The 19,395-nt window shown below is 35.9% G+C and overlaps 1 protein-coding gene and 1 non-coding gene across 2 annotated transcripts; one reads left to right on the forward strand and one right to left on the reverse strand.

The window, feature by feature from the left end:
• Window positions 1–3,029: 3,029 nt before the first annotated feature.
• Window positions 3,030–3,101, forward strand: TRNAD-GUC (transfer RNA aspartic acid (anticodon GUC)). Its single transcript has one exon. It is a non-coding gene; the product is annotated as a tRNA-Asp (tRNA).
• Window positions 3,102–3,153: 52 nt separating this feature from the next.
• On the reverse strand, window positions 3,154–3,989 carry LOC149571236 (uncharacterized). Its single transcript, XM_089808691.1, has 2 exons — window positions 3,885–3,989; window positions 3,154–3,786 (listed from the first exon to the last, which is right to left on the reverse strand). The coding sequence occupies exon 2, from the start codon at window positions 3,772–3,774 to the stop codon at window positions 3,481–3,483; it is 294 nt and encodes a 97-aa protein (XP_089664817.1). The 5' UTR covers window positions 3,775–3,786; window positions 3,885–3,989; the 3' UTR covers window positions 3,154–3,480.
• Window positions 3,990–19,395: the final 15,406 nt, after the last annotated feature.

Here is a 19,395-nt window from a genome sequence, read left to right on the forward strand (position 1 = left end):
AATAATTTTCTCAAAACCTTAGTTTTTAAGAATCTATTTGTTATGCAAATTAATTGGAGGGAGTTTAATGAAAACATTAATTCTTTGCCTATATATATAGACAGGGACTACCAAGAATGAATGAAATATTGTAACTATTCCTTCTTTCCAAGGTCATATTGTAACTATTTCTTCTTTTCCAAGTTCTCCCATTTCAAAATTGGTCAAGGAAATTCAATAATAAAGTTTCCTTCAATGTTAAATTCCTCATTCAACTTTTTAATACTATTTAATGTCACATAATATAATGATTGGTTGATGACTTTGAAACCTTAAAAGAATGCCAGAAAACAATTTTTGGTACAAGGAGTCAATATTCACCACAACCGAATAGAATTTTATTAATTGTTGGGGCTACCCTCGACAACTAGGACACATAATGTTGTTCGTTTGCTGAGAATGAGACCAATTCATAAAAACATATGCTTGCCTCATTGGCATTGTAAGAATACCCAAATCAATTTTCAAAACCTAGCTACAACAATCAGAGCCATTTATACCAAAATTCCATTATAATAGGGTTGGTAAAACTTAAGGGTAACATCATAGGGCATCGACTACGGTGCAACACACTTACACCATCGAACGTTGTGCCCAATCCTACATATGCCCGACTACACTGGTTACGGTGCAACATATTTGCACTACCGAAAGTCGTGCCCAATCCTACCCATGCCCGACTACACTGCTCAAAGAATGGTGATTGGTGATGGGACGTTGGTGGCAAAAATTCATGTAGCAAGGTGACCATAATACCCGATGCTTCTCTATTTGATTAGAGTTGGACAATATTAATAGAGTTTATTGTGGCATTTTATACATAAGTTTTTTTTTTCCATTATTTTTTTTAGAAAAGAATGTTAGATTTGTGCAGATTTAAAATAAATATCACTTTAAAAATTACATTAGTCTTATTATATTTTGTAATATTTATGATAATTTTATATTATTATTAAAAATATAGTTTTCATTAGGAAACTAATTTTTTTTTTTTAAATGATCTCAATTTTTTCTAATATGTAATTATTTAAATTTGTTTGAATTTTACATTTGTACCTTAATAATTATACAATCAATATTAAAAGAATTGGTAAAAAAGTAAAAATTATTAGTATTCATTCGTAATTGTTTTACTTGTTATTACTATATTTTTATAAAGTAGAAAGATAAATTGTCAAATTTTCTATATTTTTATAATTATTAAAATAATTTTTCAAAAATCTAATTATTATTTAAAGTCAAATTTGGTAAGTTAGAATTCAAGTATTAGAGTGTTAAGTTAGAATTCAAGAATACAAATTTCACATTTAATAATACCACTTCTAAATTCAAATTTACATACACTTGAATGGTATTATTGTAAATTTGAATTTAGAAGTGGTATTATTTTAAGTCAAATTTGTTAAGTTAGAATTCAAGAATGCAAATTTCACTTTAAATAATGCCACTTCTAAATTCAAATTTACATACCCTTGAATAGTTGAATTCTAACTTAAACTTATTTCTATATCGTAAAACTAATTTACCCTAAGTCAAATAAAAATTATATGAAATAAATAAGAAACATACCACTTGTTTAATATAATAATGTGAGATTTATTTATGAATTTAAATTAACAAACATCTTGATCATACTAATCTTATTATTATTAAATTATTAATGTCTCAACTTGACTATAAATTCTATTAAATAATCTACTTATCAATTAACTACCATGATTTAGACCTATATTATTCTGATGTAATAATAATTAATTAAATAACTTAAATTTATCTATTTACCTTACATCTAATAATCAAATAATAATTTTTAATAAAAGACCATTCCTTAATTAAAGTTATAAGTAACAATTTTCCTTTATAATAATAATATGATCCTAAGTAAAAATTGAAAAGTCCTAAAATAGGTTATTTTTAAGGAGATTTATATTTGACATATTTTTTAATAATATCATTAAAATAAATGTCAATTAATATTTGTATTTAAAAGGGGTGTAATAGTTAGAAAAAATTCTAGATATGAGAGGTGTAAGCAAGTTAAACTTTTTTTAATGTAAAACATTTTCAATTCTTTGTTACTTATATAATATTATACTGTATAGAAATTGATAAAAAGATATTTTAATAGATGGTAAAGTGTAAATGATATTACTATTTTTATATTATTTTATAATATTTATTTGTCAAATATAAGTTAATATTGATTATTACTATTTTTAAGAAAAATTATGATTTAGATTTTTGAAATTTTATTTTAATAATTATTAAATATATAAAATTTGAGAATTTCTCTTTTTACTTAAGCAAAACAGTTATAAATAAATACTAATAATGTTTAGTTTTTACCGTTGTATAATTATTAAGACACAAATTTAAAATTCACTAATAAAGTCTATTATAAATTATTTATGAATAGAAATAAATTAAAATAATTTTCAATTAAAACATTATAACATTAAATATTAGAAAAAATTAAGATTATTTTCTAAAATTTTTATAAATTTAGTTTCCTAATGAAAATTATATTATTAATAATAATATATAATTATCATAAATTTTACAAAATATGACAAGACTAATACTTCTAACTTTTAAAGTGATTTACACCATTCTTCGACCAGTGTAGTCAGGCACGGGAGGACTGGGCACGGCTTTCTTGACGGTGCAAATATGTTGCACCGTAGCCAGTGCCGCATCCTTGTGATAATCAAAGACGATGACGGTGACATTAAAAAGTGTATGAACCCTGATGAGGCAATTACAGTTGATCATGGAAGAATATCACGAATATGAACCAAAACATTCCTCAGCACAAAACAAACCCCGCAATGTTGCGATCTTCAGAATTAAGAGCGAAAATTCCACATCATGCTACATCAAAATTGAAAAGGGGTTACAGGCTAACCGCCAGTAGCAACCAGAAACACAAAGTAGAGCTCAAATGCTTCAGAAACAAGCAAAAGGCCATTAAAAGTTGGTCAAAGTAAAAAGTCGTTGTAGTATAGTGGTGAGTATTCCCGCCTGTCACGCGGGTGACCCGGGTTCGATCCCCGTCAACGGCGTTCTTTTCGCGTTAATCCAAAAACCAGATTTCTGGCTCATTTGACAAACACGGAGTTCTAAATGGATTTCATTTTCTTTACATAATTTACAAAAAACACTGGACACAATTGCATCATAACCCTAGTAAAGGATGGCGGTAATATAAAGAGCATGAAGTCTGCATTATATGACATTTTACCAAACAGCCACCAATATGAATCAATCACATTCCGCAAAAACTACTAAACACCCAAAAGTAGTGATTTTCAGAATTTACTGGAAACACTTCAAATTACCCAACATAAAAAGGGGGATTCCAGGCTAAAAGCAACCGCAAAAACACAAACGAGAGCTCAAATGCTTGAGAAAACTAAGTAACGCAAAGTCATGAAAAACTAATCAGCGAGCATGTTTGGCATTCATGGCGTCCTTCTTCGCGTCTTCAGCATCCATGGCGTCCAGATCTCTGTCAAGCTCAATGCGAGCCTGAACAAGGGCATCGTAGAACTCGTTGGCATCATCATCATATATCTTTACACCGTGGTTTAGCAGATCGTGAAACTTGCTCACCGGCCTCTCCCTCGGCGGCTCTTTCTTCACACGCGGTGCCTTCCCTTTGCTCTTCTCTGCCGTCGTTGAACCCCCTGCCTTGGAATCGACATTGGAAGCGTTTCTGTTGTTTGAAGAAGACATATTTGCTATATTCTGCATGCAAACAACAGTAGATCAGACATTGTAAAGTAAGAAAACATTTAAAACCCTAGGAAAAAATTAGCACAAAATGAAATGCAAAGATGATGTACCAAAACCCCGCGAAAAAAAAGCAAAGACGAAAGATGAGATGGTAGAGAGGGAAAAGTGGTTGAGTATATATAGAGAATTTTCTCGAGACGGGCTGTTGGCGTGAAGGAGAAGATAAAGGGTCTAGCTGACACCTGTCAAATAAAATGATCACAGGGAGAGGAAGGGATAATATCATCGGCGTTCCCGAGCGCAATCCATAGATATCTGATGATGAGCGCAAACCATAGATATACATTTCCAAGGTGGTGTAAAATTAGTAGTCTATGATTAAGAGGTAGAGGAGTGTTATAAGGGAAGTGATCTACTAGTCATTTAGGTTAATTTTGTCAAATTTTTAAGTCAATTTTTGTAGGTGATTGAAGAATTTCAAGTTAAGGTTTAGGCATTTTTACATTTATGGAGCTCGCTATAGAAGTCGTAGAGTGTAAAGTGGTTGAGAAGTGACCCGTTATGTACACCCCCCAATAGCTAGTCATTAAACAAAATAGTACTTTTTGCACAGATGGACCAATCAACAATCAAGAAAGCTAAAAAATGATCAACTATTAGTACGTGTGTGATAGCTAGTAGTACATACATTATTATTTTTGGGGACTTTTTAGAAGTGATAAGAAGGAGAATCTATAATGATATTGTATCGGTCATTGGATCCCTCGATGGCTACTAGGTATCTTCTCCTAGTGGTGTTTCAATATTTTTAGCTTAGTCTACTACTTTAAATTATATATCTAATTTTAGTTTTTTAATGTTGTCATAATATTTAACCATGTGAATTTCAAAACATATTTTTTAGATTGTCCACTTTACAAATAAATTATTCTACAAAATAAAGAGTGACTTAAAAATATTAACATTGAATGTTTAATATATAAAAATTAATGTGTGAGATAAGTGTTTGAGATTCTTACTACTCTTGTGTATCACCACTATTGCTTAATTTTTTTATGATGATGGTTTTCTATTTCAAATTTAACTTTGTGTGACTCTTCCTATAAGATCTCCTAACCATCCCTTTTTTATAATATGAATTCTTTTATTTTTCTATATAATGGAATATTGACCTCATCATACAAGTAAACATCATTTTTGAAATAAATTTTTTATCTATGAAATAGTTTAGTTGATTTTAATATTATGTGCATATAATAGGAATGCTATATCTAAGTTGATTATGATTAGTTCTCGTCAAACTTAAGACATGAGACTAAAGTTTTCAAATACCTTTTTCATATTAATCTAACTCTTGGGAATCACACCAACTACTTATCTTGTGGTTTGGGATAATTTTCCTATTAAATTACAGTTTTTTTCTTTCTTTTTTCTCATTGGCTATAAGTTTTTTTTTTCTAGTACTAGTCTTTTTGTTTTTAGGTCCCAAAAAAAAAAGAAAATGCTGAAAATTTTGCTAGTTGACACTCTAAAAACATTCCACTACATAAGATGATAATTACTACACAGTCCATGTGCTTTTGTTATCCTTCCACATTTTGCATAAGCTTTGAAATTGGCAATGCCAAGGGAAAATAGTCCCTGCTAAACCTCGATTGTTGTGCATATTCCAACTAATTTTGTCTATATGATGGTTCTACTAATATTTCTATTGAATATATTTTTTTAATGTATTTCTCTTCCTTTTGATTGATAGTCTCTTAATTTTTCTGCTCATAAAATTCCACGTAATTTTTTTTGTCATTGCTTTCACATCTTGCATATGCATATTTTGTGGCAATTTTAAAACATTTCACTTGTCCTATTTTCCTTCTCACACTTTGCAACATGCTAAATAAAATTCATGCTCCTTTTTTGGGATATGTTTGAATTGTTTTTTTATCATATTGCCATGGTTATTCTTTTTGTATCTTCATATGAACATAGAACTATTGTTGTGACAAGAAGCAAAAAGAAGGAACCACCTCAGGTTTATGTCAGATTGCATTTTATTGTAGAAAATTCATCTTGCTAAAAGATTAGTTTGAGGCCATCATGGGAGAAGGCTACAATTGTGTGATGGTAGGTTGAGGTGTACAAATCAATGAGGATTTCTCTAGCATTCAACCTTTGAGGGTTGAATTTGAAAATTCCACAAGGCAAAAATGTGACACATTGGCAAAATGGTGGTTGGAGTTGTTAAACCAGTGCAATTCATTTGCAAGCCAGATCTTATAGTATTGGAGTTTTCAAAAATTTCTAAGCAATTTGCACTGATTTATAAGCAATTTCAAGAAATCTTGAATTTACATTTCAAGGAGATGTAATAATTTTTAGTGTTGTTGAATCATAATTATTATCAATACACCACATAGATTATAGTTAGCTTTTTTTTTTATGTTATGTACATGATACAATGGTAATTTTTGCTTTTGAAAAAATATGCAAAAAGTTCATTTTAGTTTATTATAAGATGGAACAACAGTTGTTTGTTCTCAATTTTAAACTAATATTTTTGAAGATTGTACAATTTAAATAAACTCTTAAATATTGCAGAGGTAACTATTAATTTCAAGGTAGATGTAATGCATGTCATTTAAGTCAAGACCACCAATGTACCAATTTGGTATTTCAAGACTACATTATGTCATCCATTAGCGATTTTCTTTTTACATTTAGTTTATATAATGTTCAGTTCTTTTTTCCAGATCAAACTAGATTTCCTAGTTCACCTATATATGAATCTTCAAATTGGGTGACATTTTTCTTAGACGCTAGCCTAGAAATGTTTCCTATCAAATTAACTTGGATTAGCCCCAAGGGACTATTATTTGTTATCATGGATGAGTTTAATAGAGGAATTATAACATCTTTCAAATGTGAAGTATTACGAGAAGATTTAAATAATTTTTTGTGTTTGTGTTGTGAGTTTTTTTTTTAAATGTAGGCAAATTCCTCCTAATAATTCTCATTGTACATGCTTTATTGTGAGACAACACCAAGAAAAACAAGACCATGCTTCAATCAAATGTATGTTTCATCTCTAATATCTTGCACTTTTTTGTTTTGTTTTTACACTATTTAAGTTTGTTTTATATGGAATATCCACCTAGAATTTACAAACAAGGTTGAAAAAAGGAATTTTCTTTAGAATATCATTGATTGATAAATAGTGTGAAATTCCCTCAAACATGTAAGTTATCCAAGATTGGGGGTACATAAGTAAAGAAATGTAGATAAATATGAAAATGTGCGCACACCTAAATATTGACAAAATGGTTATATTTTAGAGTAAAATTTGGTTCTAAACTTTGAACAAGAGCCACAAGAAAATAATATAAAAATCATCTAAAAAATTCATAAATGACCCAAAACATGAAGACCTTGTGCACGTAGGAAAACTTGTGCATTAAGAGTTTCCTAAACATTTCCTTTCTCCCATTCCAAAAACAAATTGTTCTAATTAGCCTCCCTAAAATGAAAACCTATATATGCACATAGAATTAGCATTTAAAACAAGAGCTCTTTAATAGGAATAAATAAGAAAAACTTTCACATTGAATCTTGTAATGCCAAGAGACACAGTAGTTACAAAGTTGTGAACTAAAAGATAAAATATTTCAACAAATGTAGCCTTGGCTTACAAACAATCCCACCACTTAGTTCGTTAATGCCACCTGACATGTTTCAATATTTAAGTCCTATGAAAATTCAAGAAACCTTTCAAATAGCACCCCACCTCCATAAGCCAAGACATTTGAAAAATACATATTCTACAAATGGGTTTTAGGCATAACTCCAATATAGTTAATCTATTTGTGGTCTTATTGTTAAAGAATGTTACAAAGTTGTGAACTAAAAAATAAAATATTTCAACAAATGTAGCCTTGGCTTACAAAAAATCCCACAACCTAGTTCGTTAATGCCACCTCACAAGTTTCAATTTAAGTCCTATGAAAATTCAAGAAACCTTTCAAATAGCACTCCACCTCCATAAGCCAAGAAATTTGAAAAATACATATTCTACAAATGGGTTTTAGGCATAACTCCAATATAGTTCATCTGTTTGTGGTCTTATTGTTAAAGAACCCTAACTAGGTTCTTTAGGAAACTTAATAACTATAAGAGAAACTCAACATCATTTCTAAATGTTATTTCTTTGCAATCTCTTTTTAAATTTTTTTGTTTGATCTTTGATTAGATATTCTAATCTCCACTTTGGGATGGTTGTTTTCTAAGACAATGTATGTGAATCTAATGGTAGAGGGATGGCCATATGTGTTGGTCTCATTCTATGTGTTCATCATTAAGCCTTTTTTGCACATACAAACATTGCACGAGACCACAACTCTTATATAAATCTTCTAGTTCATACCCAAACATGACACAATACATTCATTAAACATGGGTATTCATATAGATACAATGTTACTATCATTATTCATTGGCTTCTTTTGATTTTTTTGTGTTTGTTAATGAATCTCACTCATTTCTTTGACCCTCTTGAATCTGGATTCATTGATTGTTTTCACTATAGGTCTTAAGCATGAATGCTTATGCACTATGTTTGACATTATTGTCTCCTTTCTGGCTACCCACCATTCACAACCTTCTTGCTCACTCGTCTCTTTCTAGCATGAAGTTCAAGTTTGGTTTGAGTCTTTTGATGAGAAGCGTTCAAGAGCGCTCTATTTAGTTATCCCCTTGAATATTTTCTCTTTTATGACATCTTCTCATTGAACCTTATTGTTTATCCTTTCATTACACGACATTTTTTAATCATTTTCATAGTCCACTTTTTCATAATTTTATTTTTCAATATGAAACTCATTTAATGTTTTTGTTTATTTTTCTCATGTTACTTTCTATTCATTCATGTTATTGTATAATTGATAAAATTTATAAAAACTAAATATGAAAAATGTTCTATTGTAAAGAGAAACATAATAATTATAATAATTAATATATCTATATTTAATAAATAAAATTTATTGAGATATATTTATAAATATCAAAAAAAACTTTAGTATTCTTCAAAATACTATAAAAAATACATAAATAATATTTGCAATGAATGAAAGATATTATTTCCAATTAGATAAAGAAAAAAAAATCTTCTTTCTTTTATAATAAAAACAATAATACAATTACCAATTATCATATCATGATAAGGCTAAGATAATAAATATGATAAGGCTAAGATAAGAAATAATACATAGTGAGTGTAAGGGAAAGGAAATGCATATTTATTCTCTTATTTGTTTTTATTTGATTAAAAAAAACTGACTAAATGCTAATATGTCATTCCATGATTAAAGAACAACATATTTGCTAAAAAAAAACAAAAAGAGATGTGGATTTCCTTTTTGCAAGGGTTCTCAACTTCATGCATTTTGTTTGTCATTTTTATAAATTAATTTAGTAACAAGAACTTGTACCTTTGTATGATAGATACAATTTTAAAATCTTTTCAATAATATGTTAAATACGCTCTAAAGTATTTACTTTACATGGGGAAAATGTTAATGACAATTAATTTGAATTGTTTTTTTGTGATAATCTTAAGTATAAATAATATGATAAATCACAACTTATTTTCAATTGTATTTTGAAATCTCTGTGCTTTAAATTAAAAGAAAAATATAGACATCTTATATTTAAATATTTTTGTAAGTAAGTGAAATAGATGACATAAGTGTTTGAATTTAATAATATAGATTAAAAACAAATAATTGATATTATCAATTCAAAAATTAGGTTATATAGTTTTAGTTTATTTTATGAAGATAAAATTGTTTTGTTGAGTGTATAATGTAATTGTAGATGGAATTAAAATATATAAAATTGATATTATAAATAATGTTAAGGAATTTAGTATTGTGATAATTTTGTTTTCTGTAGAGAAATATATATAGATAAATCAAGATGGGAAAAGTATTCCAATTTTGATAAAATATTTGAGGAAGGAATTTTTAAGAGAACTGTTACCACATTTTGTTTGCCCTGTCAAATTTCAAAATTTGAATGTTACCCCGCCCAACGGTCAACTCCCCGATTACTAATATTTTAATACCCACGGAGATATAAAAATTACCTAAGTTCTGAACCTTATGATATTTTTGCACCTCGCAAGTTCTCTGTCGTCAGATCAAGGCCGATCGATGGTCGATGCCATCTCGCTATGATGAAGTTGTGCGAGAGTTACGATGGCGACATAGCGTCTGGTCGACGCGTGTCCGGTGGGTCCAGCTTGCAGGGCAGAGGATGGCGCGGGTCGAAAATTTTTTATCGCGGGCCGGAAAGCCCAAAAGACGGCAAGGTGCCATGGCACTAATGGAAAATTCACAAATTTTCAGTTAGCGAGATAGCGCCCGCCCGGCCGGAGGGTGTTCGATGGCGAGTTCCAACATTCGGCAGGCAAGTTCGCAGTGACGGGAATGTTCATGGCAAGCGGCCAGTTTCACGAGCCGAAAAGTCAAAAAAAGCGACAAGGCGCCATGGCGCTAATAGAAAACTCACGAGTTTTTCGTTGGCGACATAGCGCCCAAACGAAAAGTCCATCAATGGCGAGAGCTTCAAGCAAGCGGTTGGGTCACGTCGGGTACCTCATCTGCCTAGCCGAAAAGCCCAGTGCTACGGTGATGAATCAGATGAAGCCACGTGTCCCTCAGTAGGGTCAAGGCAGTACGGGCCCTCCAGGTTGGTGCCTTGCTAGACCGAGGTGGTGTTTCGTCAATCCAATGGGGAGTAACCACGTGCGCCAAGTCAGAGTACAGTCAGCGTCGCCAGTGCATGAAAGGGTTAAGATCTCCACCTTCGGATCTACAGAGATCGACGGTAGGCGCCATCGCGCTATGGGTAAGCCGCTCGAGTTTTATGTTAGCGACATGGCGCCTGGAGGACACGTGTCCTCGTGGGTCTAGGTTTGGAGGCACAGGAGATACAGACGACGATACATGGTCGGTTTCCATTCATTGACGCACTAAGGGCAATATCCATCTTGCTTGTCGTCGGGTCAAGGATAATCGACGAATGTCACCATGTCGCCATGGTGAAGATGTGTGATCTTTACCATAGTGACATGGTGCCCTTTCGCCACGTGTCAGTGGGGCCAGGTCTCGCCAAGGTGCGGTCGCTGAGGTGTTGCCAGGTGTCATTTGGGTGTAAAGCGGTCGCTGAGGTGGCGCCAAATATGATGGGCCCAGGGTAAGGACAGCATGGAGCAGTACGAGGTGGTTCTGATCATCAGATTGAGACAAATTTACGGTGGGCGCCATCGTGCTATGAGGAACTGCTCGGGAGATAATGTTAGCGACATCGCGCCCTGATGACACGTGTCTCACTGGCCTGGTCAGGAAGGACGGTTGGTAGTTAATGTAATCGTCACAATTAATATTAATATCTGCAAGGGTGGCGCGGTTAGTTCGATGACGGAAGGTCAACCACGAAAGACTTCCCCAGGTGGCAGAACGAAGAAAGGTGATTGGCCCGCGTGGCCTAGCTGGCTTGTAGAGCCTGGTTGACTGTTTGGCTTCGACGGATTCATGAACCAAGAACAATAAAGGATCAAAGTTCGCCGTGAATCTGATCATGTGATTAATTGCCACCAACTCAGAATGAGTACCAGGCGCAAAAGACATTCCACCCATCCATTTGATCCATCTACTGTGTCAGGATCATTCATTGGCACTGCTTCTGTTTACTCGAGGCATTTCTTTCAGTCGAATATTTGATTTTTTTTGTACCCCAAAGCCATGCCGCGATCAGATTTCTAGATTAGATTTCAATGCAGAACTTATGGCAGTAGTTGAGCAGTTGAAGCAAAACCAATTTCTTTAGTTACGCCTGAGCTATAAAGGTAGATTTTGTACATTTTGTAGGGGGGCCTTCTCTCTGATTTTCTCCTCGATTATTGCTCTGCAATTCTAGTGTGAACTCCCCTGTGCCTCTGAATTGTCTGATTCTCTACTTATCTCCTTCAGCCATTGGTATTTAAGTGTAAGAATTCTTGCCTGTGCCATTGTTTTGTGGAAATCTATAACTCGCATGACTGTATCTCTGCTGGCCTGTGAATGATATATAAGTGAATTTATTCCTTGTGTCATTCGTCTTGGTCTTCTGATCTGTGTATGGTTATTTGATCAAAGCAAGTCTGGATGTGTAATATCCTTAGTTTCATTCTAGTTCAGTAGCGCATGTATGGGTAGAGAATTGGTCCAACACTCTATTTTGGTGCATCACCTCCTTAGAATAGACTAGGTAGATTTGCTTCTGTGCTCCTTTTTCTCCCTTTTCCTCTCCAAGAGTAGATAGGTGTGCTCTGATAGTAAGAGGAAGTTGGCCTTCTCCGGAGACTCAACCTCACAGTTCAAGTCCCACAGCTTGGAGGTTGTTTCCATGTTTCACTAGGTTGTCCTCGTGCATAGGCCTTGGACAAGGGTGCAAACCTAAGTGACAACAGTTTTTGGCACGCCCAATGGGACACTTTTCAAACAAAATTTAAAGTCTACTAGTGCCAAAAGAAGAAAGAATTTTTGAGATTAATGCTGGAGAGGTAGTGTTGGCTTCAGTATTCAAGCCTTCAAGAGGCTGATTCTTCAAGTACTTGGCGACTCTGAACATCAACAAATTTGGTTCCAGGCCAAAGTTGCAGTGATTCATGCCCAGAGCTAAAACAAGGGTGTCTTCTAGAGGTAAATTTCAATATCAAGAGCTTTCTCTTTCAAATCCTAGAAGAAGGAGGACTAGAACTTCATTATCACTAGTTAGGGGTAGAATAACAATTAATATACCTGTAAGATATGTCTCTACTCCTCCTACTGCTCGAACTCAGCCTAGATTGCCATCAACACTCATCAATAGAACACTTGTTTACATGGCACAACCAAGAGTTCATGCTTTTTCCACCTTTAATGGTGGGAGTCCTGTATTGTTAGCCCAAAGGCATGATATACCAGTATTTGCACTAAAAAGTATACCTGATTTTACTGGTGAAACTTCCATCTCCCCTTTAGAGCATATCCAAGAAGTAGCAAATGTCTATAATATTCATGGTATTACAGAGGATGATGTTGCTATCAGACTTCTAGCCTCATCTTTAAAAGGAAAAGCATTACAGTGGTATAGAGGCTTAGCTCCTGGTTCTATAACTAATTGGGATGAACTAGGAGCAGGATTATGCAAACATTTTGAGGATAAGAGTGACCATATGTCACTGTTAGAGCAGCTGACTACAATAAAAAGAGCCCCCCATGAATGTATGACTGATTTTAATTATAGATTTCAAAAGACGTGGGATAGAATACCTACTGCAGTGAAACCTACCCCTGGTAATGCCTTCTTGCATTACCTTAGAGCTTTTAACAGTGATATTGCCACTACAATCCAAACTATGGGAGGAGATACCTTGCCTAATGCCTATGAGATAGCCATAAAAGCTGAGAACATCCTAATACAAGGAGGAAAGTTGGCTCCAAGGCCCCCTATGTCTTTCTTTCCTGATGTTCCTAATTACCAACCAGCAATGGCCCCTCTTCCTACAACTTCTACATCACAAGCCCTTACTCCAGTTCCCCAAGCTTCCACATCCTCAAATGGGATAGATGAACTCAAAGAGATGCTCCAAGGTCTAGTGCTGAATACAGATAAGAGAGAGAAGGCCCTGGATAAAAAATTGCAAGAGCAGGGGAGGGAGTTTAAGGACCAAGGGAAGAGATTAGAGGATAGTTTTTCTCTAATACAAAAAATGAGTAACAAGGTGGTGGCCTTAGAAAGGTAGCAAGCTCAAAGTGGCAAGCCTCCCCAATTACAATATCAGGCTCCAAGTGGTGGTAGGCCTCCTAACCAATGGAATAGCTCTTTTGATCAGAATAGGAAAAATAGTCATGGTTCTGCTTCAAGCTCAAATCAAAACAAAGCTCTAGTTCCTCAAAATAACTTGGCCCAAGATCAAGATTTCTGTCCTTCTTGCAACTATTCTTATACCTAATGCATGTGCCAGAAGGCAGAATCTTATATGGCCCTAACTATACAAGAACCTACAACAAAGCAATTGTACAAGGAGGACCATCCCAAGGAGGCCTCATATATTCAAGGACGTGATGATTGCTCTTTCATGAATCATCAGGTTGGGGAGCATTGTAATGTAAACTAGGATTTCGTTGCTCATAACACAAGAAGCAGGAAGAGAGCTATGGAACATGTTGCCCCTCCTTCTCCTAAGCAGGCCTCAACTTCAAGTGCTACACCTCATATACAAGCAGAAAATGAACAAACAAGTACTTCACAGCAGCAAAAGCAAGATTCTAGAAAGAAAGATTCAAGTGATCCTTATGTTGCCCCATCTCAACCTCTTATAAGTGCAGCTCCCAAAGTTTCTACCAAAGTTCCTAATGCACCTTTCAGTGTGGTAGAGCAAATGAAGAAGACCAATGTGAATATCTCCATGTGGGATGTTGTTGCTACCATACCAATGCAGAAGAGGATGCTGCAGCAAGAATTAGAGAAGGTTGAACTCAAGGATCAGCCATCTATCATGGAGAATGCCACAAGTCTAGTACAACCAGCAGGGGATGTGGAGACAAATAAAAAGGTTAGACCTCCTCCATTCTATGTTTCTCTGATTATAGGAGGCAAGTTAGTCCACAATTGCATGATAGATTCAGGGGCTAGTAGCTCAGTAATGCCCAGGTGTGTTGTTGATGCTTTAGGAATGAAATATGAGCCCATTGTTAGGGACGTGTTACAATTAGATGGTAGTACTGTCAAAACTGTAGGTATCCTTAGGAATGTGGAGATGGCCCTACATGCATGCCCTGGTTGCACTGTGATTCAAGATATATCTGTTGCTGAAGTCAAGCCCTATTTTGCCATTTGTCTTTCAAGAGACTTCAGTGCTCAGATTGGTGGATTCATATCTGCTGATTGGTCATATATGTCATTTAAGACCAGATATGGAGCCAATGCCTCAATTAGAGCAGAACCTCAAGCCCTTCATCACACTGAATCTTACACCCCCAATTCCAGCAACATGAATTGCCCTATTCTGGAGATGGATGAAAATGACATAGTAAATGAGCTTGTCACTTCCATAGCAGAGATTCCTGATTTCTTCTTGGATGAGTGGGCAAATGCATGTCAGCTTGAACCTATATCAGAAACTCTTGAGACAGGCCTTAGTACATATTGTATTTTAGAAAAGGATGTGGTAGTTCCTGATCTAATTGGGACCAATGATGATATAAGCGGAATATGGAGTATGTACTTCGATGGTTCAAGGAATAGAAATGGATCAGGGGCTAGTGTTATGTTGGTCTCTCTTGCACAAATAAGATACTACTTCTCCTTTAGGCTCCAATTCAGTTACACCAATAATGTAGCCGAGTATGAATCCTTGATTCAAGGTCTCCTACTTGCCCAAAAGAGAGGAATTCAAGCCTTGAAAGTATATGGAGATAGTGAGTTGGTAGTCAATCAGGTGAGGAATTAGAATATCACCAAAAATGGCCTGCTCAAGTCTTACAAACACAGAGTCTGGAATTTGCTTGAGGGTTTCAATGCATTAAATATTCAGAGCATTCCTAGGAAAGAAAATAAACATGCTGATAGACTTGCAGCAGTGGGTGCAGCTTATGATGTACTAGGGAATCTTGAGGAGGAGAAGAAGCAATAAATTAGGGTGGTAGTGAGGCCTTCCATCCCTGACAACAACACTCATTGGCAAGTGTTTGACTATGATGAACAAATTGTGAGTTTCTTGCAGAATGAGGCAAAATTCTCAGATAGAAACCAGTCAAGGCTGCAAGATCAATATGGTGAGCAGATCATTCACCTTAGTTCTAACAAGTTGCCCAAGGGTCTCATTACCTTGGAGAGTGTCTTTAATCCTGATGATCAAACAAGAGGCAAAGGGATGAATCTAGCTGCAGAGAAAGATGATTATGCCCCAGTTACAATTGTTGATGGAAAATCTCTGAATATGGGGAAGGTATGTTCTGAAACTGAGCAAGAAAAATTCATTCATTTATGTCAAGAATTTAATGATGTATTTACTTGGACATATGATGACTTAAAAGGGTTTGACCCTAGTTTTTTTCAGCATACCATAGATTTAATTGATAAGGCCAAACCAGTAAGGCAAAAACAGAGACCAGTGAATCCTAAGATTGAGCCCCTAACGAGAAAAGAATTATCCAAGTTGATAGAGGCCAATATAATATTTCCTATCAAACACTCATCATGGGTAGCTAACCTTGTCCCTGTAAGGAAGAAGAATGGGGAAATCAGATTGTGTGTGGACTTTAGGGATCTTAATCAGGCTTCTCTTAAAGATCACCATCCTCTCCCTTCCATGGAGCAAATTCTATCCAAGGTCAGTGGGTCAAGGAGATTATCTTTTCTTGATAGATTCTCTGGTTACAATCAAGTGCTGGTTAAAGAATCTGATAGACATAAAACAACATTTACTACTAAATGGGGCACCTATGCTTATTGCAAGATGCCATTTGGACTAACAAATGCAGGTGCCACATTTCAGAAGGCAATGGAGATGGCCTTCAAAAAATTAATTGATAAGTTTGTCTTAGTATACCTTGATGATATAACTGTATACTCAAAAAATGTAGAAGATCATTTTGATCACTTAAGGCAAGTATTTCTAAGATGTAGAGAGTTTGGGGTTTCCCTCAACCCAGCCAAGTGTGTCTTTGCTACAAGCCAAGGAAAATTATTGGGACACATTGTATCTAAGGATGGTCTGACCATTGATCCAGAAAGAACAAAGGCAATACTTGCCCTTCCTCTTCCTAAACACGAGAAGGGGCTGCAAAGTTTCCTTGGTAGAATAAACCTTGTGAGAAGGTTTATCCCTAATCTTGCTACCATGGTGAAACCTCTTACAACCATGCTTAAGAAAGACATAGTCTTCTCATGGACCAAGGAGGGGAAGGAGAGTTTTGAAGAGATCAAGACAGCCATAGCCTCAGCCCTTACTCTCATGAACCCAAATTTTGAGAAAGATTTCATTCTCTACACTTTAGGTGGTGAGTCAAGTATCTCTGTTGTCTTGACTCAAACAAATGGCAAGGATGAGGAGCAGCCCATAGCTTTCTTTAGTGAAGGGCTCAAAGAATATGAAGATAAGTATAGCTTTGTTGAGAAGCAAGAACTTGTGGTCATCAGAGCCTTGAAGAAATTTAGACACTTCTTATCCCACAATAAAATCCATTTGTTGGTGCCCCATGCTAGTGTAAAAGACTTCCTGTTAAGCAAAGATATCAGTGAAAAGAGAGCTGGATGGATCACTAGGGTAATGGAATATGATGTTGATATTTAGATTACCAAGCTGGTAAGAGGGAGAGGATTGTGCAAGGAAATGTTATCAGACCGGGACTCTGATGAAGAGACTGCTATGGTGTTAACAGAGCAACAGGAAGTAAGAAATGTTGATGATCCAAAGAGCTGGATAAATGATATGAAGAGCTTCTTATCAGGGGATGGATACCCTCAGGGATTGGACAGAGCTAAAAGAAGACAATATAGACTGCAGTCCATTCCCTATGTTGTAATTGATGGTATCCTATTCAGGAGGGATTTTAATGGGACCTTGTTGAGATGCATTGAAGAGGATCAGGCTGAAAGGATGATTAAAGAACTTCATGATGGCCTTGATGGCGGCCATTTCTCTGCAAGAACAACTACCATGAAGATCATGAGGACTGGTTATTATTGGCCATCTCTGTTCCATGATTGTTATAGGTATGTGAGAAAATGTGAGAAATGTGCTTTCTTTTCAGGCAAACAAAGGCTTGCAGCTCTCCCCATTCATCCTATTCAAGTGGATCAGCCCTTTACCCAGTGGGGGTTGGATTTTATAGGCCCTATTAATCCTCCATCTACTGTAGGTCATAAATGGATTTTGGCTGCCACTGATTACTTCACTAGATGGACGGAGGCAGTTGCCTTGAAGGATGCTACAGAACCATCAATTGTTGAATTCCTTGATGGGATTGTGTCTCGATTTGGTGCTCCTTCTACTATCATCTCAGATAATGCTAAATCTTTTGTTGGAACCCAAATTTGTGCATGTGCAATGAATCACAATATCTACCTGAGCACATCATCAAATTATTATCCCCAGGGCAATGGTTTGGCTGAGTCTTCCAACAAGAATCTGATCAGAATCATGAAGAGGACAATAGAAGACAATCAGAGGGTCTGGCATAAAAAATTAAGAACTGCTCTGTGGGCTGATAGGATAACACCCAAGAGATCTATTGGGAATTCACCTTTTGTGCTGGTATATGGTAGGGAGGCCAGACTCCCAATTTCATTGGAATTCCCTTCCTTGGAGTTGGCTCATCAGCTGGAATTGATTGAAGATAGTGCCATGTTAGTAAGAATGGCAGAGCTGATTGAACTGGAACAAAAGAGAAATAAGGCCATGCAAGCCCTGGAGATGCATCAGTAGCAGATGAAAATGAGTTTTGATAAGAAGGTAAGGGCTAGAACCTTCAGAGAAGGAGATTTAGTCCTCAAGTGGGACTCGGACAGAGCAAAATCAGGAAGACATTCTAAGTTTGACCCACTATGGAGTGGCCCCTATCTGATTGCCAGTTGCAAACAGGCTAATGCATTCCAACTGAGCAAACCCAATGGTGAAGTTCTGCCCATCCCAGTCAATGGGATTTATCTTAAAGCTTGCTTTTGATGAAGATTGTGAATCCATGTACATAGTTAGTCTAGTTTCTTTTCTGTTATTTCCTACTTTTCAAGAAGTGCACGGGCACATAGTTATCTCTAGGAGTTGCCAGCCTTTCGAAGTTTTGACAGTTTTGAGTCTTCTGTTTCCAGGTTTCAGAGACTAGGGTTTCATTTTTTGGCCTTTCATGGTAGGGTTAGGGTTACATAACGCCCAGATTCTATCTTATTTTTTGACTCTATAGCCCAATGGATTTTACAGGCCACTGGTCTCATGCATTGAGCAGGCTCATGCCCCTTGTGAGTCGCCAGAATGTTACCACATTTTGTTTGCCCCGCCAAATTTCAAAATTTGAATGTTACCCTGCCCAACGGTCACCTCCCTAATTACTAATATTTTAATACCCACGGAGATATTAAAATTACCTAAGTTTCGAACCTTATGATATTTTTGCGCCTCGCAAGTTCTCTACCGTCAGATCAAGGCCGATCGACGGTCGGCGCCATCTCTCTATGATGAAGTTGTGCGAGAGTTACGATGGCGACATAGCGTCTGGTCGACGCGTGTCCGGTGGGTCCATCTTGCAGGGCGGAGGATGGCGTGGGTCGAAAAAATTTTATTGCGGGCCGAAAAGCCCAAAAGACGGCAAGGCGCCATGGTGCTAACATAAAATTCATGAATTTTTGGTTAGCGACATAGCGCCCGACCGACCGGAGGGTGTTCGACGGCGAGTTCCAACATTCGGCGGGCAATTTCGCAGTGACGGGAATGTTCATGGCGAGCGGCCAGTTTCACGGGCCAAAAAGTCAAAAAAAGCGACACGGCGCCATGTCGCCAACGAAAAACTCACGAGTTTTTCGTTGGCGACATAGTGCCCAAACGAA

This window comes from Cupressus sempervirens, chromosome 2, assembly GCF_028749045.1.
Source record: "Cupressus sempervirens isolate cs-2001-9-10 chromosome 2, ASM2874904v1, whole genome shotgun sequence".
Taxonomy (NCBI): Eukaryota; Viridiplantae; Streptophyta; class Pinopsida; order Cupressales; family Cupressaceae; genus Cupressus; species Cupressus sempervirens.